General features: G+C 56.6%; 1 protein-coding gene across 2 annotated transcripts in view; it reads left to right on the top strand.

Moving 5' to 3' along the window:
• UBASH3A (ubiquitin associated and SH3 domain containing A) overlaps nt 1–23,947 on the top strand; it is a 29,947-nt gene extending 6,000 nt beyond the window's left edge. The window contains exons 5-14 of one of the 2 annotated variants that reach the window (XM_079101121.1): nt 1,165–1,334; nt 2,120–2,328; nt 8,955–9,081; nt 13,074–13,173; nt 14,037–14,159; nt 15,400–15,492; nt 19,454–19,598; nt 20,168–20,274; nt 20,985–21,094; nt 23,405–23,947. In XM_079101121.1, coding sequence (XP_078957247.1) covers nt 1,165–1,334; nt 2,120–2,328; nt 8,955–9,081; nt 13,074–13,173; nt 14,037–14,159; nt 15,400–15,492; nt 19,454–19,598; nt 20,168–20,274; nt 20,985–21,094; nt 23,405–23,551 — 1,331 coding nt within the window. In that variant the 3' untranslated portion in view covers nt 23,552–23,947. The remainder of the gene's footprint in view (nt 1–1,164; nt 1,335–2,119; nt 2,329–8,954; nt 9,082–13,073; nt 13,174–14,036; nt 14,160–15,399; nt 15,493–19,453; nt 19,599–20,167; nt 20,275–20,984; nt 21,095–23,404) is intronic. The other variant, XM_079101122.1, reaches the window with a different exon arrangement.
• Nucleotides 23,948–24,276: the final 329 nt, after the last annotated feature.

The raw sequence follows: 24,276 nt of genomic DNA, 5'->3' as shown, positions 1-24,276 counted from the left end.
TAGCATGGGAGGCCCACACTGGCCATCCCCAAGACACACCCCCGGGGAAGAGGCCCATTCACAAGCCCAGTGATTCACTCTGCTGTCCCTCTAATGACAGCCAGGCTGGCTCTTTTCCAGGCCATGCTGACTCATGTGGCAAGCCCGCCCTCCCCCGCTGCTAAGAACAGGTCAGAAGAGGAATTTCCCACCGCCCACACCCGCCTGCTCACGGCTCAGCCCAGCAGCTCGGGCCTGGAGGCCTCTGTGCTGTTGAGGGAGCTCTGTGGCAGGGAGCACAGCTGGGGCCAGGCCCAGGACTCCGAGAAGGCTCTGCATCCTCTTAAGGGAACAATCAATGCTGTTCAGTTCTAAGTGACTTGTGGCAGTGGCCGCCATGTCCTCTGAGCCCGTAGGAGACGGAACCCATGGGCTGGTTCCCTAGCACTGCCCCGGAGTGAGCACTCCCTCAGACCACTGCTGTCTAAGTGGAAACCACGCCTGACCAAGGCCACCCTGCCAAAAGGTGCAGAGGGGGCCTCACGTCAGGCCCATCCAGTAGCAAAGTCTGCGCTGTCCCCATGGGACAGTGACAGCTGCCCCAGAATATAAAATACTTTGTGGCCTAGCTGCCATCAGATTCAGGCTGCTCTGGAAGGAGAACCAGGAGTCCACCAGGGCCTTGAGGGCAGAGGTCACCCAGACAGACCTGGGGCTGGCCCACTCCCAGGGCTTCCTGTGTGACTAACGCAAGGAGAATGTCAGAGACCTGTGTGCTTTACAGTCCTGCTCATCAGCGCTCTTCCTGAGACTCTTCCACGGAACAAAACGCCCTTGAACTGGGGACGTGGCCTCAGATCCACTGAATCAGCTGCACACCAGAGAGCACAGAGCCGGTCCCTTAGCAATGAAATCATGTGGGCAACCAGCTTGCAAACTGACAGCCCCGAACCCCTCAGCCTCCTCTCTGGGCCTCCTTCTCTCCTTCCTTCTTGACAACCTACAGGTTTCCAACCAGCTTCCCTAAAATATGAATGTAGCTGCCTTGCTGAGGAGGCACCAACGCGGAAGTGGAGGGTGGGCGGAGGCGGGAGGTGCCCTGTGTGAAGGCGCATCCTGGTCTGGGGTGTGTGGCGCTGGCCACTTGGGTAACTCCCTGTGCCCCTCTGTTGCCGGGTTTCCCAGACTGCTCCGTGAAGCCTTGCACCAAGCAGCTGCATCTGACCCTGGCCCACAAGTTCTACCCCCACCACCAGAGAACACTGGAGCAGCTGGCGAGAGCCATCCACCCTGGCCACAGCTGCCAATGGACGGCAGCCCTGTACTCCCGGGACATGCGCTTCGTGCACTACCAGGTGAGACAACCCTGCAGGCCTGGCCCTCTCCATAGGAGACCAATGCATGACCACCTCCTGGACAGCACTTGCATGGGGAGCCCTTCCCCGGAGTGGCAGAGGACTGCTCTTCCTCCTCAAGACTGCTTCCCTTCCTTGCCATTCGGAACCAACCTGTTAGATGGGAGCTCCAGAAAATCAAGGCCAAATACTGCATTGCTGCCAGTGCTGGGAAAGGACCGTTACAGAGCTGTGCAGGTGCAGGTTTTGCTCATTGGTTCCTTTCAGGTAGTGACTGGCTGGAGCCTCATTCTGAGGCTTTCTCCTCTGTGGATTGACAGGTTTGGAAAGAAAGCCTGTGTCACTCCTTCCAGAGCTGGGAATGAGCATGACGAGTCCACCTTGCTCCCCGTCCTAGGAGGAGCTGTGAATGATAGGCAAATAGATGACAAATGGATGATGGATGACGGATAATGGGAGGATGGATGCCCCCACAGTCTAGGTGTGGATGAACAGAGGAAGGAAGGAAGGAAGGAAGGAAGGAAGGAAGGAAGGAAGGAAGGAAGGAAGGAAGGAAGGAAGGAAGGAAGGAAAGGAAAATTTATTTCTAAATCTACCCAAAGGACCGGTGCCACTGTTCTTGCTACTTCCTGTGTTGTACATCACTAGACAGGTGTGGTGGCATCCTGGAGACAGAACCCGTTAGGGAGCCACAAAGCACGACACGGAGCGTGACACTCCTCCTGTGCTGCTGCTCCCCAGGGCAGACCCTGCCGAAAGCTCAGAACCACTTCCCTCCTTTCTAGACCCTGAAGGCCCTGTTCCAGTACAAGCCTCAGAACGGGGACGAGCTGATGCTCAGTCCTGGCGACTACATCTTCGTGGACCCCACTCAGCAGGAGGAAGCCAGCGAAGGTTGGGCCATTGGGACCTCCCAGAGGACAGGCTGCCGTGGCTTCCTGCCAGAGAACTACACGGAGCGAGCCTATGAGTCTGACACCTGGGTCAAACACAGGTGAGTGCTGCCCCTAGCCAGGGCCAAACCTCTCTCTGACCAGTCACCCCCTGAAACAGAGCTCAGCAGCAGTGTGCTTCCAGAACATTCCATCACTGGAAAACACTGCATTCCTGGTGCTGCACAATTATCCCTGCAGATACACAGCAGCTATCTTAACAGACCCAGTTTCTGCTGATAGCGTTCAGGAAATGCAGGTTACTCCATACTACTTTCTCAAGATAATAAGGCCCAAATTATTGCAAAATACTTCTTATGAATGTCAAAAATTACACTCAGAGGTCTTGAGCTCGGGCTTATTTATTCTTTTGATCAGTATATAAAACCTGTAATATCATAATGTGCATAAGTAGTTTTCTATTGCTCTGTAACAAACTGTCACAAATTTAATGGCTAAAACAAAGCACTTTTATTTTCTCAGAGTTTTCATGGGTTGGGATCAGAGTGCATTTTAACTGGGTCCTCTGCTCAGTGCGTTGTGTGACTGAAACTTATGTGTGGCCAGGGCCCAGGCCTCATGCCAGGCCCAGGGTGCCCTCCTAAGCTCACTGGTTGTAGGCAGAGGTTATTCCAGGAAGCTGGGGGCTGCTGCTGGCTTGGTCCTTGCTACTTAGCTGAATGTCTCTTAATTGCAGCACCTTGAGCCCCAGCTGTCAAGGCTAAGGATTTTAGGAACAGCGGGTACTGGCTCCTTGTTTTTCTTGGTTCTTTCTTCAATGTGTCCCTCTCCCCTCCGTTTTACAACAAGCAACAAGAAAAAGCCAGGTGATCACTTTAAGACAGAAGCACCCTGATATGCTTAACCAACCTCATCCCTCACGAGTTCTGGTCCCTGTGGTGATTCCAGTCAGCTTCTCCCCCTGGATCATGAGAGCCCTTCCTCAGGGTCCAGGCTTACAGTCCTTCGTGAGGAACTTTCACATCCTGCTTCTGTGAGCCTCCACTGGAGGGGACACAGCATTCTGCAGCGGGCGGCTCAGGTCCTCCCAGCCTCTACTCCCCAAGTTGCCCCCAGAGTCTAGGTGCTTGTTAGAATATCCCCCGACTCCTGATACCAAACTTAGAAAGAGTTTAATTGAAAAGAGGAGTTTGGTTTTTTATTATACATATATGTGCTATAAATACACATATGTACATTTGTGTGTAATGCATGTGCATATGTGCATATTAATATGAAATGCATATTACACATATATGTGTGATAGACACACACACACACACACACACACACACACACACACACCCATAAGAGGTATTCCAAGGAGCTGCCTGATGGGATCGCTGGGCCCAGCAGGCCAGGGCCCGCAGGCAGGGAGAACGACCTCGCTGCTGGGGAGGCAAGGCATCCAGGGAGACAGCCAGCAGCCCCAACCAGGGTGGGCCAGCAGTGGCAACCACAGCTACTCTTTGGAGTCTGTGTTCGAGGAAGGACTGTGCCTTTTAAATACCTTCCAGCTGAATAAGTGGGGCACTTGTGGGATAAGCTCCCTCCCCCAGCTAAAATCCAGCGGGGCAGGGTGCTCACCATGTCTCCCCCAGAAGTTGTGGGTGAGCATTTGACTGATGGCTGTGTGTGATGCCCAAAGTGACAGCCGCTGCCCAGCTCATGAGAGTGTCCCTGGGGACCTGCCGCGGTCAGACGCATGGTAGGAAGGGAATTCTGGGCTTGGCTCAGCGTCGCCATGGGGACACAGGCGGAGCTGTGGCAGGTGCTGGGCCCAGGCCATCCTCCGGGCTCTTCCACTCTTCTCCCAGGTGTCAGTGAGGAGAGAGAGGGAGCCCACCGAGGAAGAGGGGAGGTGGAGAAAGGCAGGTAGGCTCCTCTCCTCAAGGCAGGACATGTTGAGTGGAGCTCAGCTCAGGCTGACGGAAGAACAGAGAGCAGGCGGGGCAGGGAAGGTAGAGAATGGCCTTTTGTTGTGGTCAGGGGCTTCCTGGCACCTTCAGAGCTGTAAGGCTGGGGAAGAGCCTAGGAAAGCACCAGGGTGGCCACCCCCCGCCTCCAGGAGTGTGGCCCTGAAGGTCGCACTGCTATTTCACACACTCCCTGATCCTCTCCTGAGACTCCACGGCCTCCCTGGGGTCTCCACACGAATGAAGGAACCCCTAGATGGAGCGCAGGTGCATTCACAGCCTACTGTATACAGATTTTCAGGTCCATGCTAGACATTTTCCATGGACTGACATCACCCAGCCTCAGTACACCCAGGGAACTTCTGTACCTCTTCCCACGAGGCCCATACATGAGTCAGAGCTATGGAAACTGCCGTTGTGTGCCATTTTGCTTGAGATGCTGTTAGAAGCTACTTTAAAGAGAACCTATACATAACTACCAGGACTTATAAGAAACACTGGGACTGGGGATGCATAGCTCCAGGTAGGGTGCTTGCCCTGCTTGTATGAGCCCTGGCTTTCAGCCCTAGTGGTAGAAAGAACAAATGGTGGGAAGAAGGCAGCCTGAGAGAGCTGGCTTCTGAGTTTTTCAGCTTCCAGGTGGAAGGGACACTCCTTCAACACAATCATCACAGCAAACAGTCATAGACACCTGTAGACCAGTCGGTGCAGAGAAGCATTCTTTGCTGCTGGGGACATGTCCATGGGTCTGGGGGCCACATCAGAACTACAAGATGTTGGTCCATGGGCACTGTGGAGAAAACCCGGTACAACCCCTGCCCTGCATAACAGCCAAGACGACAGCCCCAGAGGCAGCAGGTCGGGGACACTACAGAATTAAGGAAGTGCTGGTGTCCATCACCTGGTCCAGTAGGCCATCGATGGAATCATGGGAGCAGAGATGTTGACTCACCCTCCCAGGCCATCTAGACTCCAGGAGACTTGCCTGCTCTGATGCCCACGTCCTTCACCCCCTGCCCAGGACGGGAGAGCTCATTGTCACACAGGGACACCAGGCAATCAGCAAGCACATATGTTTCTAGAATGACCCTGCAAAGACTGCAGAAGGTGAGCTTGTGGCTGTCACATTTTCCACATCACAATTGAAAGAGCAGGCACCTGTCACTGATGTAACCATTCCAGCTTTTATGCCTGAGTTTCTCTTAGGAGAAAATTACAACATTGAAAATTGCAATGAAAGAAAAAAGAAGCTAACTCTGGGTTGAGTGCTCTGGGGTGTCCAACAGACCTGTCGTGGAAGCTCCCCACCTCCTCAGGGAGCCCTGAGACACCTGGCAAATGTGACATGTGACATGGACCCTGGTGTGAGGGAACTAGCTGGCCATGTCTCTCAAGATGGCTGAAGGTCCTTTTTGAACTTGTAACGTTTTTTTCAGTGAGAACAGGCCTTGGATATCTGCACATGTCACAGGTGTCTTAAGTAGTGGGAAATCGGTGGCATTGCTGTGTCCAAAGGCCGGCTCCCCCATGGACAGGTGGATGGTAGTTCAGACGTTTGATAAACACCTCCTACATGTGTCGGCCACCAGGACGCACACTGGGCACGTGCGACGCAGGCAGCAAGAACTGCAGACTTCCAGTGCTGAGAAAAGGTCTCCAGAGCCCCTAGGGAGAAGCCCCTGCTGTGCAGAGGGCCCGGTCCCAGCCCCGACTTTGTAGCCATGAAGCCCACACTGGGCAACTAACACGTCAGTCACCCAGTACCCACACAGCCACCCAGCACCCACACAGCCACCCAGCACCCACACAGCCACCCCAGCCGTCAAGCAGGGAGGCTTTGGGAGTCCTTGAACTTGGAACCTCAAGGTCACACTCTGATATCCATCCGCTACTTTGGAGAAGGTGAGAGGCTAAATGCAAGGACATCATGATGGGGAGCACCCCTGACCACAGCAGTTTCTAGCCATCTGGGCAGAAAGATGGGGAGCAGAGGGGCCCGAGCAAGGTTCCAGCTCAGGAGGATGGGTAAGAGCATTTCCAACACCCAAAACAGGCCATTCAAGTGACTTTTCCCAAAAACCATGGAACGAATTGGTGGCAGGTAGTTCAGACTGAAAAAGGCAGTATGCTGGGGAGAGTGGTGTTCCCCAAATTCTTCTGTTGAAGTCCTGACCCTCAGGACTTCAGAAACAACCTTATTTGGAGACAGGAACTTTTTAGGGGTGATTAAGTTAAAACACAGTGGTTAGTGTGGCCCTGATCCAGCATGACTTTGTCCTTAGAAGTGGAGGAGACCAGGACACAGACACAGAAGGACAGCCCTGTAGGGCCACAAGGGAAGACATCTTCTTCAAGCCCAGGAGAGGGCCCTGAGACCCCTGATCTTGGACTTGTGGCCTCTAGGGCCATGAGAAATCAATGTCTGTGTGCTTTGTTACAGCAGCCCCAGGATGCTAATACAGTGGCATCATGCACAAAATCGTACAGACTGGAGCTACGGAGCATAGACACGACTATTTCTATGTGCAAGTTAACCACTGAGTGACCTCTTAAGTAAGAGTAGGCGGCTGTGTCACAGAGCTGGGCCCTTTCCTCTCCCCTCCCATCACCAATACCCCAGCACCCTCTTGAGTGCGTTTCATCTGAAAGACGGGCAGAGAAGTTCAGTTTTCTCCCTAACTGTAAACGGCACCCTGTCCTTGGTAGATAACAAGGCTTTGCTGTTGGCGTAGTAAGCCGCAAGGGGGTGCGAGCGGCCCCGCCCTGCCCTCGGGAAGAGTAGCCCTGCCAGGGTTTCCTGCGCTGCAGTGAGACCCACGCAGCGCCCCCTCTGCTCGGGGTGAGCTCTCTGTCCAGGCTCCAACGCGCAGGCCCACGCTTGGTCTACTTGCAATCAGCTAGAGTCTGCTGCCCCCGTCGGCGGGTGTCTGAGGATGCGAGAGCATGGGAACGTCCAACAGCGTGGCCTGGCTCCTCCCGTAGGACTCACAGATCCAGACAGGACAAGCCACAGCAGCGAGGGCAGAGAGCACACTTGCAGGCAGACAAGAAACGCATGAACGAAATCAAAACACCGCGTGGGCAGGGAGCATCCCGGGGCTTGGTCCTGGGGCGCCACCTGAGCTGTGGCTGAGAGCAGGGCAGATGGTGCCTGCCAACCCCAGCTCTGGATGGGTCTCGGCATGGAAGCCTGGCAAGCATGGCCAGTTTTATGAGATCGGGGCCGGAGGCTCTTTGAGAGGAAAGCGGGCATTCCCCCCGGGCTGAATGTGTAAAAGCGCAGGGCATCTGCGGGAGGACAGCTGTGGGATGGGCCAGCTCCTCTCCGTCACTTCCAGGTTTAATGAAATTCAGGGAGAATCGCCCTGGGGTCACTCTTTGGAGCTCTGCTGAACGAATGAAAAGATTCTACTGGGAGAACGAACAGAGGAGTTGAGAGGACTGGAAACCAGCATCCTGGCGCAACAGAAATAAAAACGCAGATGAGCGGGACAGGGGGCGCACCCGAGGAGCGCCCTGCCTGCTGGGAGCAATGCGACCGAGGAAGGCCCCAGAAATCGTGCTCACCAGGCCTCCAACCCATCCTCGGCAGTCGAGGATTGAGTGGGGCTGTGCAAGCCCTCATGTTTCTGGTTTCTGGGACACTTCGAGGCAGCAGAGGAGGTCCTGACAGCCCTGTCGCCAGCCTCCGGCAAGAGTCCACAGCAGTCGGTTGCGATGCCGGAACCTGAGCTCTCTCCTGTCTCCTCGTCTCTGCCCACTCGCTCTGCTCAGTCGCACTGGCCTCTGCTGTGCCCCCAGCCCTCCGGGAGAGCCGGGTCCCCTGCGGGCTGTCCTCTGCCTGGCCCTGGCCTGCACCTGGGCTTTTCCATGTCACCTGCAGCACCCAGGGGCTCTGCGGGACACAGTGTACCCAGCGGCCGCCCCTCCTGGCCACCCCTGGTTTATTTTAGCCTGTATATTCATCACCTTCTAATCAATTATGCCAAAAAAGTGGGTCCGATCATGGAAGATCAGAATTTGGATGGGTAAAGAAAATGGGGTGAGATTCCGTGCTCAGCTGAGCCAGCGAATTATATTTTATCTTCCTTTTCAGTTTGTTGTATATTCATGTTTCTCTTTTTTCTGAAGTGCTGGGGATTGAACCCAGGGCCTTATACTTGCAGGGCAAGCACTCTACCATTTCTGACACCATAAGGAACAAAACTTCCTGAGTCCTTCTGCGGGAATAGGAAACGGGCAGAGCCATGGTTGGCCGGAAGTGAGGACGGCCGGAGGAGGTGCAGTGGAGCGAGGCCTTGTCATGCCCCGCGCAGCCCTGAGGAAAGCACAGAGGTGGACCCAGAGTCCACTGGCTGGAGTTTTAGTTTCATTCAAAGAGTGGCTTCACAGCAATGTTTAAACTGACATGAGAGCCAAGCACAGTGGCATGTGCCTGTAGTCCCCGCCATCCAGGAGGCCGAGCAGGAAGGCCTCCTGAGCCTCAGAGTTCGAGGCCAAGCCGGACCACATGGCAAGACCTCATCTCAGAAACACAAACAGCCTTTGACCAATACCTGGGCACTGGGTCCTGGCCAGGCTGACGCACAAAACCAGCCCACGCCATGCTCACAGCAGCAAAGCGCCCACTCTGTCCTGAGCGCTCGGCACATGCTGCTCCCTTTACCCTCCCTGTCACCTTGTCTTTTGAGGTTGTCACACCCTAGAGCACATCCACGGCTAGCCGTGGCCAGAGGAGGTTTCCATGGCAATACCCATCTTCTTCCCCGCAGGACGTACACCTTCAGCCTGGCCATGGCCATGGACTCCAGGAAGGACGGGGACTCCAACAGCAGACAAAATAGGGAATTCCATCCTTCTCCAGCGTCAAGGGGTGTCGGCAGCATGCTAGCTCTGCAGGTAACAGGACCCCCGTAAAGTCAAGTAGGCACAGCACTTTCTGCTAACTCACAGCAGACGCCGCTGTTAGGGTTGACGGCTGGTCGGTAGACAGCCTTCTCTCCTGCCCCACGGGGACTGGGAATGGACCGGCAAGGAGCCCACCCAACAGGGCTGAGCTGCTGGGGCTACACCTGGACTGTCCTCCCTGGGCAGGGCGGTGCGCCCTCCATGGTTAAGCGGCCTGCCTGTGTGCTCCCGTAGGTGGCATCGGTCATGGCCCCGGGACACCAGGCAGGGAAGAGACAGGGACAGAGCACAGCCAGGATCCTGAAATCAGAGCAGGATCTTGCTCTGATTTTCTCATTAAAGAGCCAAGTAACCCCAGAGAAGTCTCTAGTCCTGATGCCTCAGCTTCCCTTCTTTCCAGGCAAGTCTGGGCGAGACAGGAGCCCATGCTCCAGCCTGGGGCAGAGTCTGAGGGCCAGGGTCTGAGGCACCGTCGGCACCCAGGAGTCAGCTGCTCAGGTGGGCACAGGGTCAGGCAGCCCCTTCCCAAGGGTACCTAAGCCACCCTGCAGGCGCCCTGCGGCTGCCGGGCAGTGTGCCACCAGTTCTCCCTCTGACGGTAGTCTTCCTTACGAGGCACCCGGGGCAGCCTCTGCGGCTGGTCCTTGAGAGGTTACCTCGTCAGTGGGACGCTCTCTCTGGCCCTATCCTGTGCCACACACATTAATTAGGATCCCTTGTCCCAGCACCCCCACATTTCACAGATGGCCTTTCTGCCCTCATTTTACAGATCTAAAAACAGGGGCTTACAGAAGAAAGGCAGCTTGGTGAGGGCCATAGCGTGTTGACCCCACACAGGATGCTGGGAGCCTTCCTGGGAGTGGGGCGTTGAGGGCCTGCCATGGCTGGGCCCCAGGAGCCCTAGCTACCAACCCAACCTCCTTCCCCTAGAACCATTCAGCACCCCAAAGGTGGCTGCTGGGCCAGGGATGCTCAGCCCACACAGGAATTGAGCCAGGACATGACACTGGGAAGGTGGCACGGATCTGCTTCAGTCAGAGAGAAGGATGGCCCATGCTGGGTGGCCACTGTCCAGAAGCCAGAGACCTGCCAGCCACTAGCAGATGAGAAGAGGGCTCCTGTGCCAGCCTGCCCAGGTGCCAGGAAACGCCAGACACACACCTCTGTGGGAACAGGGGAGCAGGCACAGACAGCTCCCCCAGAGGACAGCCCTCCCACAGCAAAGGAGGGGAAGCTGGGACCGAGGGCTCTGCGGAGCTCAGCTGGGGCCCCGGCTCACCGGTGTGCGGAGGAGAGTGCCGGCATCTCCCCACCAGCCGGCCCCTCATCCCATCGGATGTCACGCTGCTGAGGGTGAGGGGAGCTTGGCCTCTGGTGGAATGGGGTACCTGTGGCAGGCCGAAGAAGGCCCTCAGGTGTGAGATCCTGAGCCCTGGAACCTGCAAACAAAACCTGACGGGACACAGGGATCCAGTTAAGGACCTCGAGATGCGAGGGGACCTTGGCTTGTCCAGTGCCCCTGATGCAGTCACGACTGTCCTCACGAGGGAGAGCAGAGGGAGGTCAGAAAGGCCCACAGAGGAAGAGGCCACAGGGAGACAGGCAGAGCCTGGGGTGATGTGGCCACAAGCCAAGGGACACCTGGAACCACAGGAGTGGCGGAGGAGAGGAAGGACGGTCCCCGGAGCCTCTGCAGGGAGCAGGCCTGCTGACTCCACCCTGGACCTCAGCCTCCGAGTGGAGGGAGGGCTCTCCTGGCGGCTCTGGGCAGCCCGGTTCCAACGGCCTGTCTGGAGGGTGGATGCAGCACCTGCTCCTCAGACCCAGGGCTGCCCCCCCACTCCCGGGGCCTCACTTTCAGCTCTATCGTCACAGCCCCAGCACAAGCTCCACATTTCCAGAGGTGGGGCAGCACAGGGAGCCGGACCCCGGGCAGCCGTCCTGCTGACCTCGGCTTCAGGAGTGGCCGACTCTGGTCATCCCCAGAGGCCCCGGTCCACCTCCAGAGGCAGTCACTCTTCACTCTGCCCTCCGTGTCTCTGTGAGGCCTCTTTCTGCTTGTCCCTCGGCCCCACGGAGACCGCAGCTCCTGGACGGAGTGAACCGCAGCACTGTGACACACTCCCTGGCGTGGCGCCGTCGGCTCAAGCCTGGAGCCGGCAGGCAGCACCACGGGCCCAGTCGAGGCGGCAGCCCCATCCAGCTTCAGAGCAGAGGCCCCCAGATGGCCTGGGCCTGGCACTGGGTGGCAGCTCTCCAGGGTGACAGCTGACCCTCCGTGTTCCTCAAGAGTCCAGGCTTATGTATAGTAAGGGCTTTTGCTGCCCACAGCTGTCCTGGAGGCCTCTTGCTGGCCTCCTGCTGGCTCCGTCCTCAGCACTGCTCCTCTGGAAGCCCGAAGTCTCTCTCTCCACCCTCACCCCACCGTCTCGCTCCCAGCAGGCTCTCCTCAAGGCTGCCCCTCCATCCCTCCAGTCGTTCACAACACAGGTAGGAGAAGGCTCAGCCCCAGCTCCCCTGGGGATAGACCCCCACGTGTAGGAGCCCCCACCAGGGGATAGTACACCATCTTCTGAAGGGCCTCAGATGGCCTGCAACGTCAAGGCTCAAGGCCACTCAGGGTAGTCTGAGCAAGGATGTGCCAGAAAACAGCTGTCCCCCGGCCCTGCAGCTGCTGGCCACTGCCAAATCCACTCTCATGTCAAAAAGAAGCAGAATCAGATACAGTCAGCCCTTCATATCCCCAGGTGCTGTACCCACTAATCCAACAACATATGGATTGAAAATGTACAAAAAGTTGCATCTTTTCTTAGTCAGTTTTTCATTATTGTGACAAAAATCCCCAATAATCAAGTTGAAAACATGGAAGGTTTATTTGAGCTCACGGTTCAGTGCATAGTCACTTGGCCTGTTGCTTTGGGTCTGTGGCAGCAGAGTACATCAAGGCGTGAGCCCAGAATGGAGGCACTGCTCACCTCATGGCCGCCAGAAAGCAGAGAGAGAAAGGGCTGGTCCCATTACCCGCTTCAAGGTGTGCCTCAGGGACCTGACCTCCTCACCTAGGCCCCGTTTCCTGAAGTTCCCACCATCTGCCAAGGTGCCACCAACGGGGGACCACAACTTTGAGCACATGGGCGTTTGGGAGCATTCAAGATCCAACTATAGCACATCTGCACCAGCTGTTTTCTGGTCATTATTCCCTAAAGAATACAGTCAAACAATTATTTGCATAGCATTTATAAAGTACTAACGTTATGATGCAATAAGAAGGTGATCTGAAGCACGTGAAGGGTGTGTGTAGGTCACACACAGATACTGTGCCATCTCATTTAGGGGACTTGAGTGCCCATGGACTTTGGTATTCCAAGGGGTCCTGCATTCCACTCCATGGGTAGCAAGGGGCAGCTCTTCTGTTTTCCTGTAGCACCCAGGAAACCAGAGCCCACCAGCTGCAGAAGGCAGCGAGGAGGCTGAAGGAAAGGCTTCTCCTGGTGCTCAGAGACAGAGGACACACCCGAGCCACAGGAGTTTTGCAGCTGCCGCTCCATGTGCCAGCACAGGGGCAGTCCTAGGGACTCCTGGAAGAGGAGGGACAGCACAAGAGGAGACGGTGGACAACAGATGGATGACAGATAGAAATATGGCAGCAATCGAGTACAAAACAGCAATAGGGAGAGCGAGTGAGCGCATCCTAAGATGCCTCTCTACGGGGATGAGGACGTGAAGAGACAGGACTTGTTGGGCTATGGAGTGGCCAGTCCTATCTCTTCCTTTCCTTCCTGATACTCTAATGCCCAGGAAATGAAAAGGCAGAAGGAACTGCCACGTTTCCCCATTCCTGTCCCCTGTGAAGGCTCTGGCAAGTGGGCAGAGCCAGCGACCAGCATGAGGAGAGGCTCCCCTAGGCCTGCTGCCGGGCTGGGAGGGATGCTGTCTGGACAAGGCTGACCGACCACTTGGCTTCCCTTGCTCCCCACCCCCAGGCCACAATCTCCAGGAGGAGCGTGCTGGTGGTGCGCCACGGGGAGAGAGTGGACCAGGTCTTCGGGAAGTCGTGGCTGCAGCAGTGCACCACTCCAGAGGGTAGGTCCAGCCCGGGGGACTCTGCAGCACAACGGCAGGAGGAACATGCCAGCGCTCAGGAGCCCCAGGCTCACTCTGGAGAGCACTCCGCCATGGCGGCCTCCTCTGCACAGAGGATGGAGCGTATGGAGAGGAACTAGCCCTGGTGCTTGCTGGACATGTGTCTGAGCCGGGCGCTGGGCTCCAGCACTAGCTCGTTTCGTGATTCGTGCAATGAATCTCTTTTACCCTCTTTGCTGAGGAGAGGTTAGGCTGTTTGCTCCTCCTCACGTAGCTGGTGCTGATCTGCCAGGATTCGCACCCTGACTGGCAGATCTTAGAGCTCAAGATCAAACTCAAAATGCACCAGGGTGCTTGCTATGCAGCCCCCGAGTGGGGAGGGGTCTGGACACACTCGATTTTCTAGTTCTGCCCTCGGGCCACTGAGTAACGCCCAGTGCAGACCACCTAGATCCGTGTGCACACTGTCCCGCAAGAGATACGCACTGAACACTGTGGAGCAGGTCAGATTGCTCCCCGTTAATTAATGCCAATTTGGGACTCTTACCCAGTTGAGCCACCTCAACCACGGAGACCCAGCTTCTCTGTCGGGGCCTTCACTATGTAAGTGACCCTTTTTGGGGCCTCTGGGAGGGCAAAGAGGTTCATGGTTCCCGGTCTGCAACCTCAGTTTCCGCACTTGAGGAAATGTGTGCACCACAAAGCAGCCTTTGCTCCTGGAATCGAATCCCCCTCACAGCGTGTGAGTTGGGGCGCTTGACAGTTATGGAAATAGGGACCTTGCCTGCAGTACAGTGTCTCAGGACACATCTGCGCCAATCTGACAGCCCTGAACATCCCACGCTCTTTTGTTTCTGTCTTAGGAAAGTACTACAGGCCGGATCTGAACTTCCCCCGCAGTCTGCCTAGACGGAGCAGCAGCATCAAAGACTTTGAAAACGACCCTCCGTTGTCATCCTGTGGGATTTTCCAATCCAGACTAGCAGGTGTGTTTGAGGCCACCTGGCAGGAGCACGTGGAAGTCATAGGGTGACCCTCATAGCTACAAGGTCACCACCCTTCCACGTGCACTGTAATGTCAGTATGGACATTTCCTCAGTTTGCTGGGGGAGGCTGGGCACAGAGAGGCAAGGCAACTCACCCAGTGTCATTCAGCTAGAACCCCTCAAGTCCCTGTGTGAGATGGTACGGTGTTTGCATAGAACCTGTGCACACCTTCCCGTGTACTGCCGTCTTCTAGGTGACACGGTGCCCAGCACAACGTACATGCTCCATAAACATACTGTTGTTTAAGGAATAATAAGAAAAAATGGCTGTGCACGTTCTGCCCAGATGCAATCTTTTTTCCAATGTTTTTGATCCACAGTTGGTTGAGTCTTTGGATGCAGATCCTACAGATAAGGGAGGCCAACTGCACACTACAAAAACCCTGTTTCCAAATAAGTTTGCATCTGAGGTACCTGGGGTTCAGCCTCCATCCGCATATCTCTTTGGGACAATTCCCTCACTGGCTCTGGCCAGTCTAGGGCTTGCACTGTAGGGACTCGCTTCTTTTCTAAGCGTGGGACTTCCCATAGCACAGGAAAGCTGACGGTCCCCAGGCTAGTCCCACAGTGAGCCCCCCAGGCCTTGATTTGCCGTTACTGCAGAACAGGTTGAACAGCACCTGTGTGAGCAGATCACACCCAGGTGGGCAGGGCTGGTTCTTGCCTCAAGTCTCAAAGCCAGAAATCAGAGGATTAGCAGAACCCAGCTCCCCTTGGAGCTCACAGCTCCCTGACCAGACTCTGGCTGAAGGCTGACCCTCTCAGTTGTGGGACTGAGACCCCTCACTGGCTGTTGATCAGGAACTGCTCTCGGGTCCTGAGGTTGCCCACACTCCTGGTCATGGGGGCCCTTCTTGAAAGGCAGAAATGGAGAATTTCTCACATGCAAATCCCTCTCGCTTCAGCGCTCTGACTTCTTTTCTGTGACTGGCTGGAGGGGATCTCACTCATGCTCACCTGACTCATCAGGCCCCCTGGGTCATCAGCTTCCGCCATATAACGCCATAGTCACAGAGCAGACTGGTGTTCGTGGTCACACTCACATTCAGGAAGGTCACACAAGGTGTGCACACCAGTGGGCAGGAATCCTGGGACCCTGTCTGCCACTAGCAGAAGCCGCAGTCTAAGCTGCTCTCCTGGGCTGCCTTATGAAGGGCGGTGTCCACTCCCTGTCTTCCAGGAGAGGCCCTGATGGACAGCGGCATCAGACTCGCGGCTGTCTTCACCTCCCCAGCCCTCCGCTGTGTGCAGACGGCCAGGCACATCCTGGAAGGTGGGTGAGACCCTCAGCGGGCTTTGTATTTGGCCTAGACAGTTCTCCGAGGGGAGAGGGGAGGAGGTGAAGGTGCCATCGCAGGGTGGGCAGTGAGGAGCCAGCCCCCAGGGCAGCTGGCAGCCCACCCAGCCGCTACTGCTGCTGGAGTCAGGCCTGCCATTTGCAGGAACTGGCAACTGAGCATGCCTCGTCGAACCGTTCCCCTGGGCCTCCTTCTGCCAGGTGTCGAAGGAAACACCTGGAAAGGGGTTTTGGAAACCCTAGGGAGCTGGGAACTGCTTCGGTCTCTTCTAAGCTGCCCACGGGAGCCGTCCTGTGTGTCCTGGGCAGATGGTGTAAGGAAGTCCTTGGTGACCCTTCTATAGCTTCCAGCCACAGGAGACGGCAGCCTGGGCTCTGCTCCCCCATCTGGACCCCACCCGCTTCCCTTGGTGGGAAGAGGGATGTGATCTGCTTCCCCAGGCAGGGACAGGTGTGCCGGGAGCACGGGGCAGACAACGGCAGACGCAGCAGGCGGGCGCATGCTGGGAGGGCTTGCTCCACGTTTCAGAAACACAGGAAATCAGGCCGCCAGCAGACCCAAGCCGGAAGCTGTCAGGGAGAGGGGCCGCACCAGGGCTGGGATTGCAGAATGACCAGGGCCGCACAGCTTCTGCCTGAGTTTCCGGGGGGCACTGGGTGGGCCCGGCGACTCCTCAGCTGGAGCTGATGAAGGCTGGGTGAGCAGTGAGGGCAAGGCAGTGAGGGAGGGTGGGGAGCAGGCAGTGCCCCTGGGCGGGCTGGGGAGGCAGAGGCAGGAGAGGAGGGGAGCTCAGGGCTAGAGCGGTGGGGGGCAGGGAGACCAGCACCTGCAGGGATGGCAGAGGCAGGAGCAGTGACCAGGCGCAGAGGGCGGGAGGCCTGTTGGAAGGACGGTGGGTGGCCCCGACAGGAGAGCCAGGCCTCCTCCACTTCCCGTCCTGTGGGGGCAGCTCTGCAGGGACCTTCCAGATCCAGGTGCCCGGCGGTGGCTGGCCACCTTCAGGACCAGCTCGGGCCCCTGGCACTATCGCCCCCTCCTGCACTTTCGTGAACCCTGTTTGGTGACCAGTCTCCAACTGTCAGACACAAGGACTTCTCATCAGCAATTCACCTTCCACGCATGCAGGGATGCTGAGAAGCCTCCACCTGCCTCCCACCTGGCAGACCCCCCTCTTTCCTGGTCACACACCCTCGTGACCTCAGACCCCGACCCCCTGCGACAGAAATGCCGGTTACCTCAGCTGGTGCGGGAGGTCTGCATGGTGACTGCATCGCTCCCTGCCTCTGGTTTCTCAGTTAATGGTGTCCGTGAAGATAAAAGGGCAAAGTCAGCTTTTTAAAGCCAGCCGGGACAGCGCCCTGTAATCCCCAGTGCATGACTGCCTGTGTGGCCGATGGAAGGCGTGGCTCCACCCACGATGGCTTGCCAGTGCTCTCATCCCTCCCCAACACGTGTGTGCAGACACATGCACACAGAGACACACAGGCACACCACACACGTGCACACAGAGAGTACACAGTACACAGCATACACGTGCACATGCAAAACATATGGGTACCCACCACACACGTGCACCCAGAGAGCACAGAGGTACACACCACACACATGCACCCGCAGAACACACATGTACCCACCATACACGTGTGCACAGAGAGCATGTGGGTACACACCACACACATGCACACAGTGAGCACACAGGTACATACCACATGCATGTGCACAGTGAGCTCACAGTACACACCACACATGTGCACATGCAGAGCACACAGGTACACACCACACGCTTGCACTTGGAGAGTACACAGTACAGAGCATACACGTGCACATGTAAAACATATGGGTACACACCACATGCGTGTGCACAGTGAGCACACAGTACACACCACACATGTGCACCCAAAGAGCACTCAGGTACACACCACACACACATGAACGCACACACACACACACACACCCCTTGGGGTCTCCTTTAGTGACAAAGCATGAACCCCAGTATTGGGGGACGGGCCAAGAAGAGACCGGCTGTTTTTCAGAATGATACCCAAGCCAGGTGACCCGAGCCCCAGGGTGGCGGGCTCTCCCTGCCTCTCTGGACACCCTCCCAGGAAGGAAGGAGAAAGGAGAAGTGGCCACTCAGGGCCCTTAGCTGGCAGGACAGGGGCAGCAGCGTCACAGACACCCAGGCCGGGTCCTTTCCATGCCCCCCGGTCCCTTCTAGGCGGATTTCTAGGTAGCTTTGGACTTGAGGACGACTCAGTGACTGATGGAATGAAGCGACACACACCGGAAATGATCTCGGCCCTGGATTGTTTGGGGCCAGTACGTTTATCATTAATCCAACAGTGACAGTAAGAGTGAACACAGCAAGAAGCACACAGTGAGCCACAAAGGGCGATGGCTGCGCCTCAGCTTCCCCCGTCTGCCCAGCCTGTCACTTCCTGCCGTATATGGAGGCTTTTTGTGGTTGCATCGGTCGTGATTTTCCACCGTCTCTCAAAACTGGCTTAACTTCCCCTCCACTGGCACCCTAGGGAGAGCCGGTGGGAGCCGGCCCCGAGCCGGTGTCAGCCAGACGCCCCAGGCCTCGCGCCTGGGCTTCCGTGGGCCACATCTCAGGTCCTTCTCCAGTGAGGACCTGGCCTCCTCTCCCGCCCCGCCTCTCATAGCAACAGCACAGGAATGGAAGCATGAAAAACGTCCTCGAGTCCCGCTTTCATAGCAAGAAAACACGACTGAGATCCGTTCATAATTTTATCTGTTTTGTCATCCTTTATGTTTCCATATTGTTAATGAATTTTTTCCAAATCTTGTGAATATTTTTTTGACCTCTATTACCCGGGCCTCTGGCATGAACAACAAAAAGTTCTCAAGAATGTTATTTGACGATGGTGATGTTTAACATGATCTTTCACTTTTACTCTAATCATAGATTATTATTATTATTATTATTGCTGATTAAAGGACACAGGCTTATAAATCCTGTGTTGCCTCAGAAGAACAAACAAACCCAATCCTCCCCATACGTCCTCAAACATGATCAACCAGTTTTCCAGGCAGATCTGAGAGGCAAACATGTAAAGCTTTATGTAAATTCCACGTTAATGAGTGTCCAGGTGGGCTATTAACCCAAAGGTGTCCCACAGTGCAGTGCCCTCGGAAGCATCCTGCACAGGGGAGCTCGCTGGCCAGGCCCTGGGAGCTCACCAGAGCTTCCTCCTGTGATTCTCTTAACGACGGTCTTGGGAGGACGCAGGAGCCTTAGTCTAATTCCTTCATAAGTGTCAACGTGCCTGGTCCGGAAATCTGTCCCATGAACTTGGATACATTTGGGAAACGTTTTATTTCCAACACTTGCATTTAATAATACTTTCTCCATTTCAAATAAAAGCAGTAAATCTTTTTTCTCCCCTGCAACAATGGACAGCTTTACTTGATGGGTCTTTTAATCAAGACGTAAAATGTTTGGGAAGGTGAGTTGAAAGGAGTCAGAACATTCTGGAGACGGTTCCCTTCTGTCCTTCACCACTTACCCAATCAGGGCCAAGTGTCCATCAGGACAGTGCCTCATGTCACTGACATTCTCCAGGAGGGCCACATCCTTCCCACTGATGGCTAGGCTTATGGTGGCTTAGCTCCAAGTCCTCTGGGGGGGTCAAGCCGAGCCTGCCACCTGCGGCTCCTCCCAGCTCCTGGGAGGGAGCCTGTCCCTTCCAGACAGAAAGTCCTCACCCCTCTGATACCTCTCCCTGTCTGGCAGCTTGGGTCTCAGAAAGAGCACTGCTGAGCTTAATCACAGAACAGTATTTATCAAGAAAAAATTCACATCTTCGAAAGGTATTTTCCGATTTGTGTGTAAGCCAGCTCAGGTGGGGAGACCTATTTACTCACGGCAAAGCAGATGCTGCCGTGATAACGCTTGTTCTCCATTGAATCCAGAACTCAGGCTGGAGAAAAAAATGAAGATAAGAGTGGAGCCCGGGATCTTCGAGTGGATGAAATGGGAGGCCAGCAAGAGCACCCCGACCTTCATGACCTGGCAAGAGCTGAAGGAGGCCAGCTTCAACATGGACCCCGACTACAGGTGCGCCTTCCTCAGGCTCTGCCTCCTCTGGGCCCAGCTCCCGTTAAAGAGAGAGGTGTCAGAACTCTGGAGAAAGATGGCAAGGAACACTGTGTTCCTGAGGGACCTCTGCCATGGCACTTTGCAGCGGGGGAGAGGGATGGGGCTCGGCTCTGGGTACTGCGAGGGCCGCCGGGGATCCATGGCCCAGGAACAGGCGGGCAGTGGGTGGAAAGTCGCTGAGCCTACCTGCCAGGATTCTGGTGAGGGCAAGCCAGGGTGATCAGACGTCACCTGCGGGCACCTGAGTCAGGGCCTCATAGGGAAGGCTTCAGGAGGAGCCTGGCCTGAGTGTGTTCAAGGGGAACCTGTTGGTCCTTCCCTCCTAAGGCCCAACTGCCGAGCAGGGCGCTGCTGGGGTTCAGTAAGAACGCAGCCCTTCCAGTGCCTTCCCCTGTTGACCGTGGGCCCAGGAGCCCTGCCAGGCGAGGCCGCCTAGAAGAGCGTTCTCCTTCCCAGCTGCCCCAATGCCCACCCCAGACCCCACCAAAGGAGCCTGTGCAGCAGCCAGACCCCCGTCCTCCTTCTAGGCCTGCGTTTCCCCTCTGCTCCCTCCTGCCTGCAGAGAGCTACCAGGAGTATGTCAACAGGTGTTCAGTGAGCATGCGCCAGATCCTCAGCGCTTGTCCCCAGGATGGTGAGTCCTCTGCCTCCAGTGGTAGCAGCCTTGAGGGGCTCACCTTCTGAACCATTAGCACCCCAACCTCCCCCACTCCCGATCTCCAGTTGGCGGAGGACCCGCCTCCACTGCCGCAGTAACCGTCACCTGGACAGGGCCCCTGATGCTGGTACTGGGAGCTGACAGAGCCCGGACAACCCCCCTGTGTCCAAGTAACTCAGGTCAGCCTCCCGGTAACAGGAAGCCGGAGAGACAGCAACCAACTGCTGGGCAGAGGGGTATGTCAGCCACAGCCCACGCCCCCAGCTGGGGGACACTCACATCACCTGGGGGACACTCACCCAGCCTGTGGACTCTGGATGCCCTCACCAGACCCTGGCGTCATTGCAGGCCCACTGTGATAAACTGGCTGATCACCTAAAGCAATCAATGTAGTCAGTCCTGGACGGCAGCCACCACCACACCTGGTCTGTGGTTGACAGTCCCAGGCAGCCAGTCACCAGAGGGTGGTGGCTTGGATCACCTCCACTGCATCCCTGCAGCTGGCCCATGGGTGCTGTGCCTCTAGACCCTCCACGAGGGGGCGCTCACCGGAAAGGCACACCCAGGAGAGGCGGCAGAACCCCCAGGGCTACTAAGCTGAGGTCAGCCGCCCAGCTACTCGGAGGACACTTGTCCAAGAAGGGGCTCTGTGCCTGCTCTGACCTTGAGATGTCTCTCGTCTACAGTGGGCGTCATCCTAATCGTGAGCCACGGCTCAGCGCTGGACTCCTGCACCCGGCCCCTGCTCGGGCTGCCACCCCGAGACTGTGCAGACTTCGCCCAGCTGGTGAGGAAGGTACGTGCCTGTTCTCGATTGTTCGGGCCACTAAGTCAAGCAGCCAGAAGACACAGGTTGTCACACTCCTTCTCAGGGCGACAGAACCCAGAGAAGGTGCCACCAGCTCCTGTGCAAAGGGCACCTTGGCAGGGGGACGTCAGACAGGCCTGTTGTCCTTACCACTGGCACTGTGACTTGGGTTCTTTGCTGCCAACAGTGTGAAGACAAAGAAGCAGGATTTTTTTAAAAATTCAGTTCACATTATGATTCCTCGTCACTTGTAGCAAAACGTAGTCTGATAAGGAGTGGGCAGTTTGGATCAGGAGAGACGACTGCTGCAGACCTGCCAGGGGGCACTGAGGGACTGGAAGAACCGCCCCCCTCTTGTCTCTGGAGTCACCAGCTACAGAGCAAATGTGCGCTGTGGGAGCGACCTAGCGCCCAGGTGCTGGGCTGGGTCGTGTCAATTCCTAATGACAAGCAGGCAACAAAGGTGCAGGGGACCTAGCGGAACATCACTCTTCAAAGCAGAGGGGATGCTGGCCAGAAGGCAGGAAGAATCGCATCAGGCAGGAGCTTGGCAGGAGCTCATGGCTCCTGCTTCCTGGTTGAGATGCTCAGGGCTGGACTTGCCCAGGGCCCTTATGTTTCCATCAAGAAAATCCCAAGTGTAACTCATACCTGTGATAGAAGGTGGGTCCCACTCATACCTGTGATAGAAGGTGGGTCCCTGCCCTCAGGTCCTTCACACAAAACAGTCAGGAGGCCATGCTGGCCACAGATGTCACACTTGTTTGCCATAAGGCAGGGGCATGGGCAGGAGGGCAGTCAGCCCTCTAAAGGGCCTGGGGACAGCAGAGCAGCCAGACACCCAGACCCAACACAACCAAGACCTGCACCCTGCCTGCACGGAGCATGTGGCCTTCCCAGGCCCTCCCTGCCAGGTTACCGGTCTACACTGTGAGGATCCTTCCAGGCTGTGGGACATCACTGGACTCAGGCCTCAGACTCCTGAAGATTCCCTTCGTGGTCCCTCCTCCTCTAGACTGGAGCAAAAATGTTCTTCCCAGGCAGTGTCTCTAGGATGGTGTTTCCCAACCACGGCCCAGATAATTCAGAGCCCTCCAGGTTCCTGGGGGCCAGCTGACCGTTATCCAGATGTGACACCTCAACACCGCCCCACCAGGCCACGCTGGGAGGCACCTCTAGATTTCCCCTGGGGCCTCCTCCCGGCAGCCCACCCACCTGGACGTGGCTCGTGCCCCTGCAGCTGTCCGAGAGTCCCCTCCCACACACCCTAAGCCCTTCCCACTGCCACACACTCACACAAGGCCCCGCCTGGGCTCCTCTTTCTCACATAACCAACAGGAGCGACTGCGCTGCACACCAGACACTGACTTAGGATTGCAGGGGACATTGTTCCAACCTGCTTGTCCTTGTGGCCAAAGTTCCCGCCCACTCACAGGACACTTGGCCAGTCCTGAACATGCAAACCCTAGGACTTTCCTGTGCCGACCATCTGGCATCGACTCCAGCACTGCCCTGGAGAAGTTAGATCTGCCTGGGCACGGCAGAACTTCACGAAGGGGCTTTGCCAAAGGATGGGCCTTCAAACCAGGGGCCGCGCACTTGGAACATCAGGACCTTGCCGTTGCCCACCCTGCCACCCCCACCCCCACCCCCACCCCCACAGTTCCCATAAGCCAAAGGAGAGACTTGCCCTGAGTCCACACCAGCCTCCACCTGATCCCGCTGCAGGCTGGAATTCTTGCAACTTCCACCTGATCAGAGAATTTCTAGACATTAGAAAGAGCGAGGAAATCAAGAAGAACAAAACATGCAAACAAACAGACAGAAGGCCTTCAGCTCGGGGGTCTGCCCATCCAGCACACTCATTTTACAAAGAACTGTGGCTGGAAGCTCCGCCTGGCACTTTCCCTGCAGTGGGGAAACCCACGCTGTGCCTTTGTGCAGCTGTGGGGAAGCACAGCCACTCCCTGAGGGCCTATCAGGGCTCCCTTGGCACCCGCAATTCTCAGGGCCACTGCATTATAGGGTGCTCAGCAGCACCTGGACCTTCGCCTGTTGGAAGTCAGTAGCACCTCCACCCCCGGGGTGACAAACACCATTGTCCCCAGGCATCACTGGGTGTCCCCTGTGGGGGGTCAGTCAGCGCAGGTGAGGACCGCCACGGGTGATGTTGGCACGGGTTCTAAGGCAGCAGGGACCATCAAGCCCCCATGCACAGCCCCGGAGTGCCTGCCAAACCAACCCAGAACTGACAGATGGTGGCGAAATACTGACCCGGGGTCCAAACCTCTGTTGCAGATCCCGTGTCTGGGAATGTGCTTCTGTGAAGAGAACAAAGAGGAAGGGAAGTGGGAACTGGCCCACCCGCCCGTGAGGACGCTGACGCACGGGTCCAACTCGACCTTCGACTGGAGGAACTGGATCGCAGGCCACGGAGCCCAGTGAAGCTGTTCACGGGAAGGGGCGGCGTGACCCTGCCACTGGGAAGGCGCCTGAGCCTCGCTGAGTTGCCGCGAGAGCACGGGTGCACTTTAATATTCCAGCGTGCTCGCCGCGTGCTTCCACCTCATAGCGGTCATCAGGCGCAGAGCCAGCCGACAGCAGGTTAGAATGTCACACCAGGGTGCACCCGCGGAGGCCTGCCACCAGGACTCCAAAGCCGCGCTGGGAGGGGGGACGAGGAACCCTGTGTGTGGGGTCCGGGAATCGCAGGCGCACGCACGCACTCTGTGGGCTCTTCCTGGTCCAGTTCCCTCCACGTTCCCTTGTCTGTCGCTCGCTCTTTGTCCATGTGCACACCAGCGAAGAGGTCTGTGAGTCAACAACGCGGTACAGGGACCTGTCCACCCGTCAAGGCGGGACTGCCACTGGGTGCTGCCCCTGTCAGTTTTCTGTTGCTGCTGCAGTAAATGACCAGCAGCGTAGTGGTAGTGAAAACAACGCCCAGATTTTACCATGAACTTGTTCTCTTACAGTTCTGGAGATCAGAGGGGTCGGTAGTTGTCGGGGTCGGGACACTTGGGAGTGTCATCTCCTCTCTTCCAGCAGCCAGAGGCCAGCAGCACAGCATTCCCCGATCTCTGTCCCCTTGCCTCAGCCCCAAGCCTCCTGCCTCTCTCACACGTGCCCTGTGATGTCCCTGAGCCCTCCCAATAATCCAGGATCCTCTC

This window comes from Sciurus vulgaris (assembly GCF_902686455.1).
Source record: "Sciurus vulgaris genome assembly, chromosome: 10".
Lineage (NCBI taxonomy): Eukaryota > Metazoa > Chordata > Mammalia > Rodentia > Sciuridae > Sciurus > Sciurus vulgaris.
Note: the sequence above shows the minus strand (reverse complement) of the source record. Positions and strands in the feature narration are given on the sequence as shown.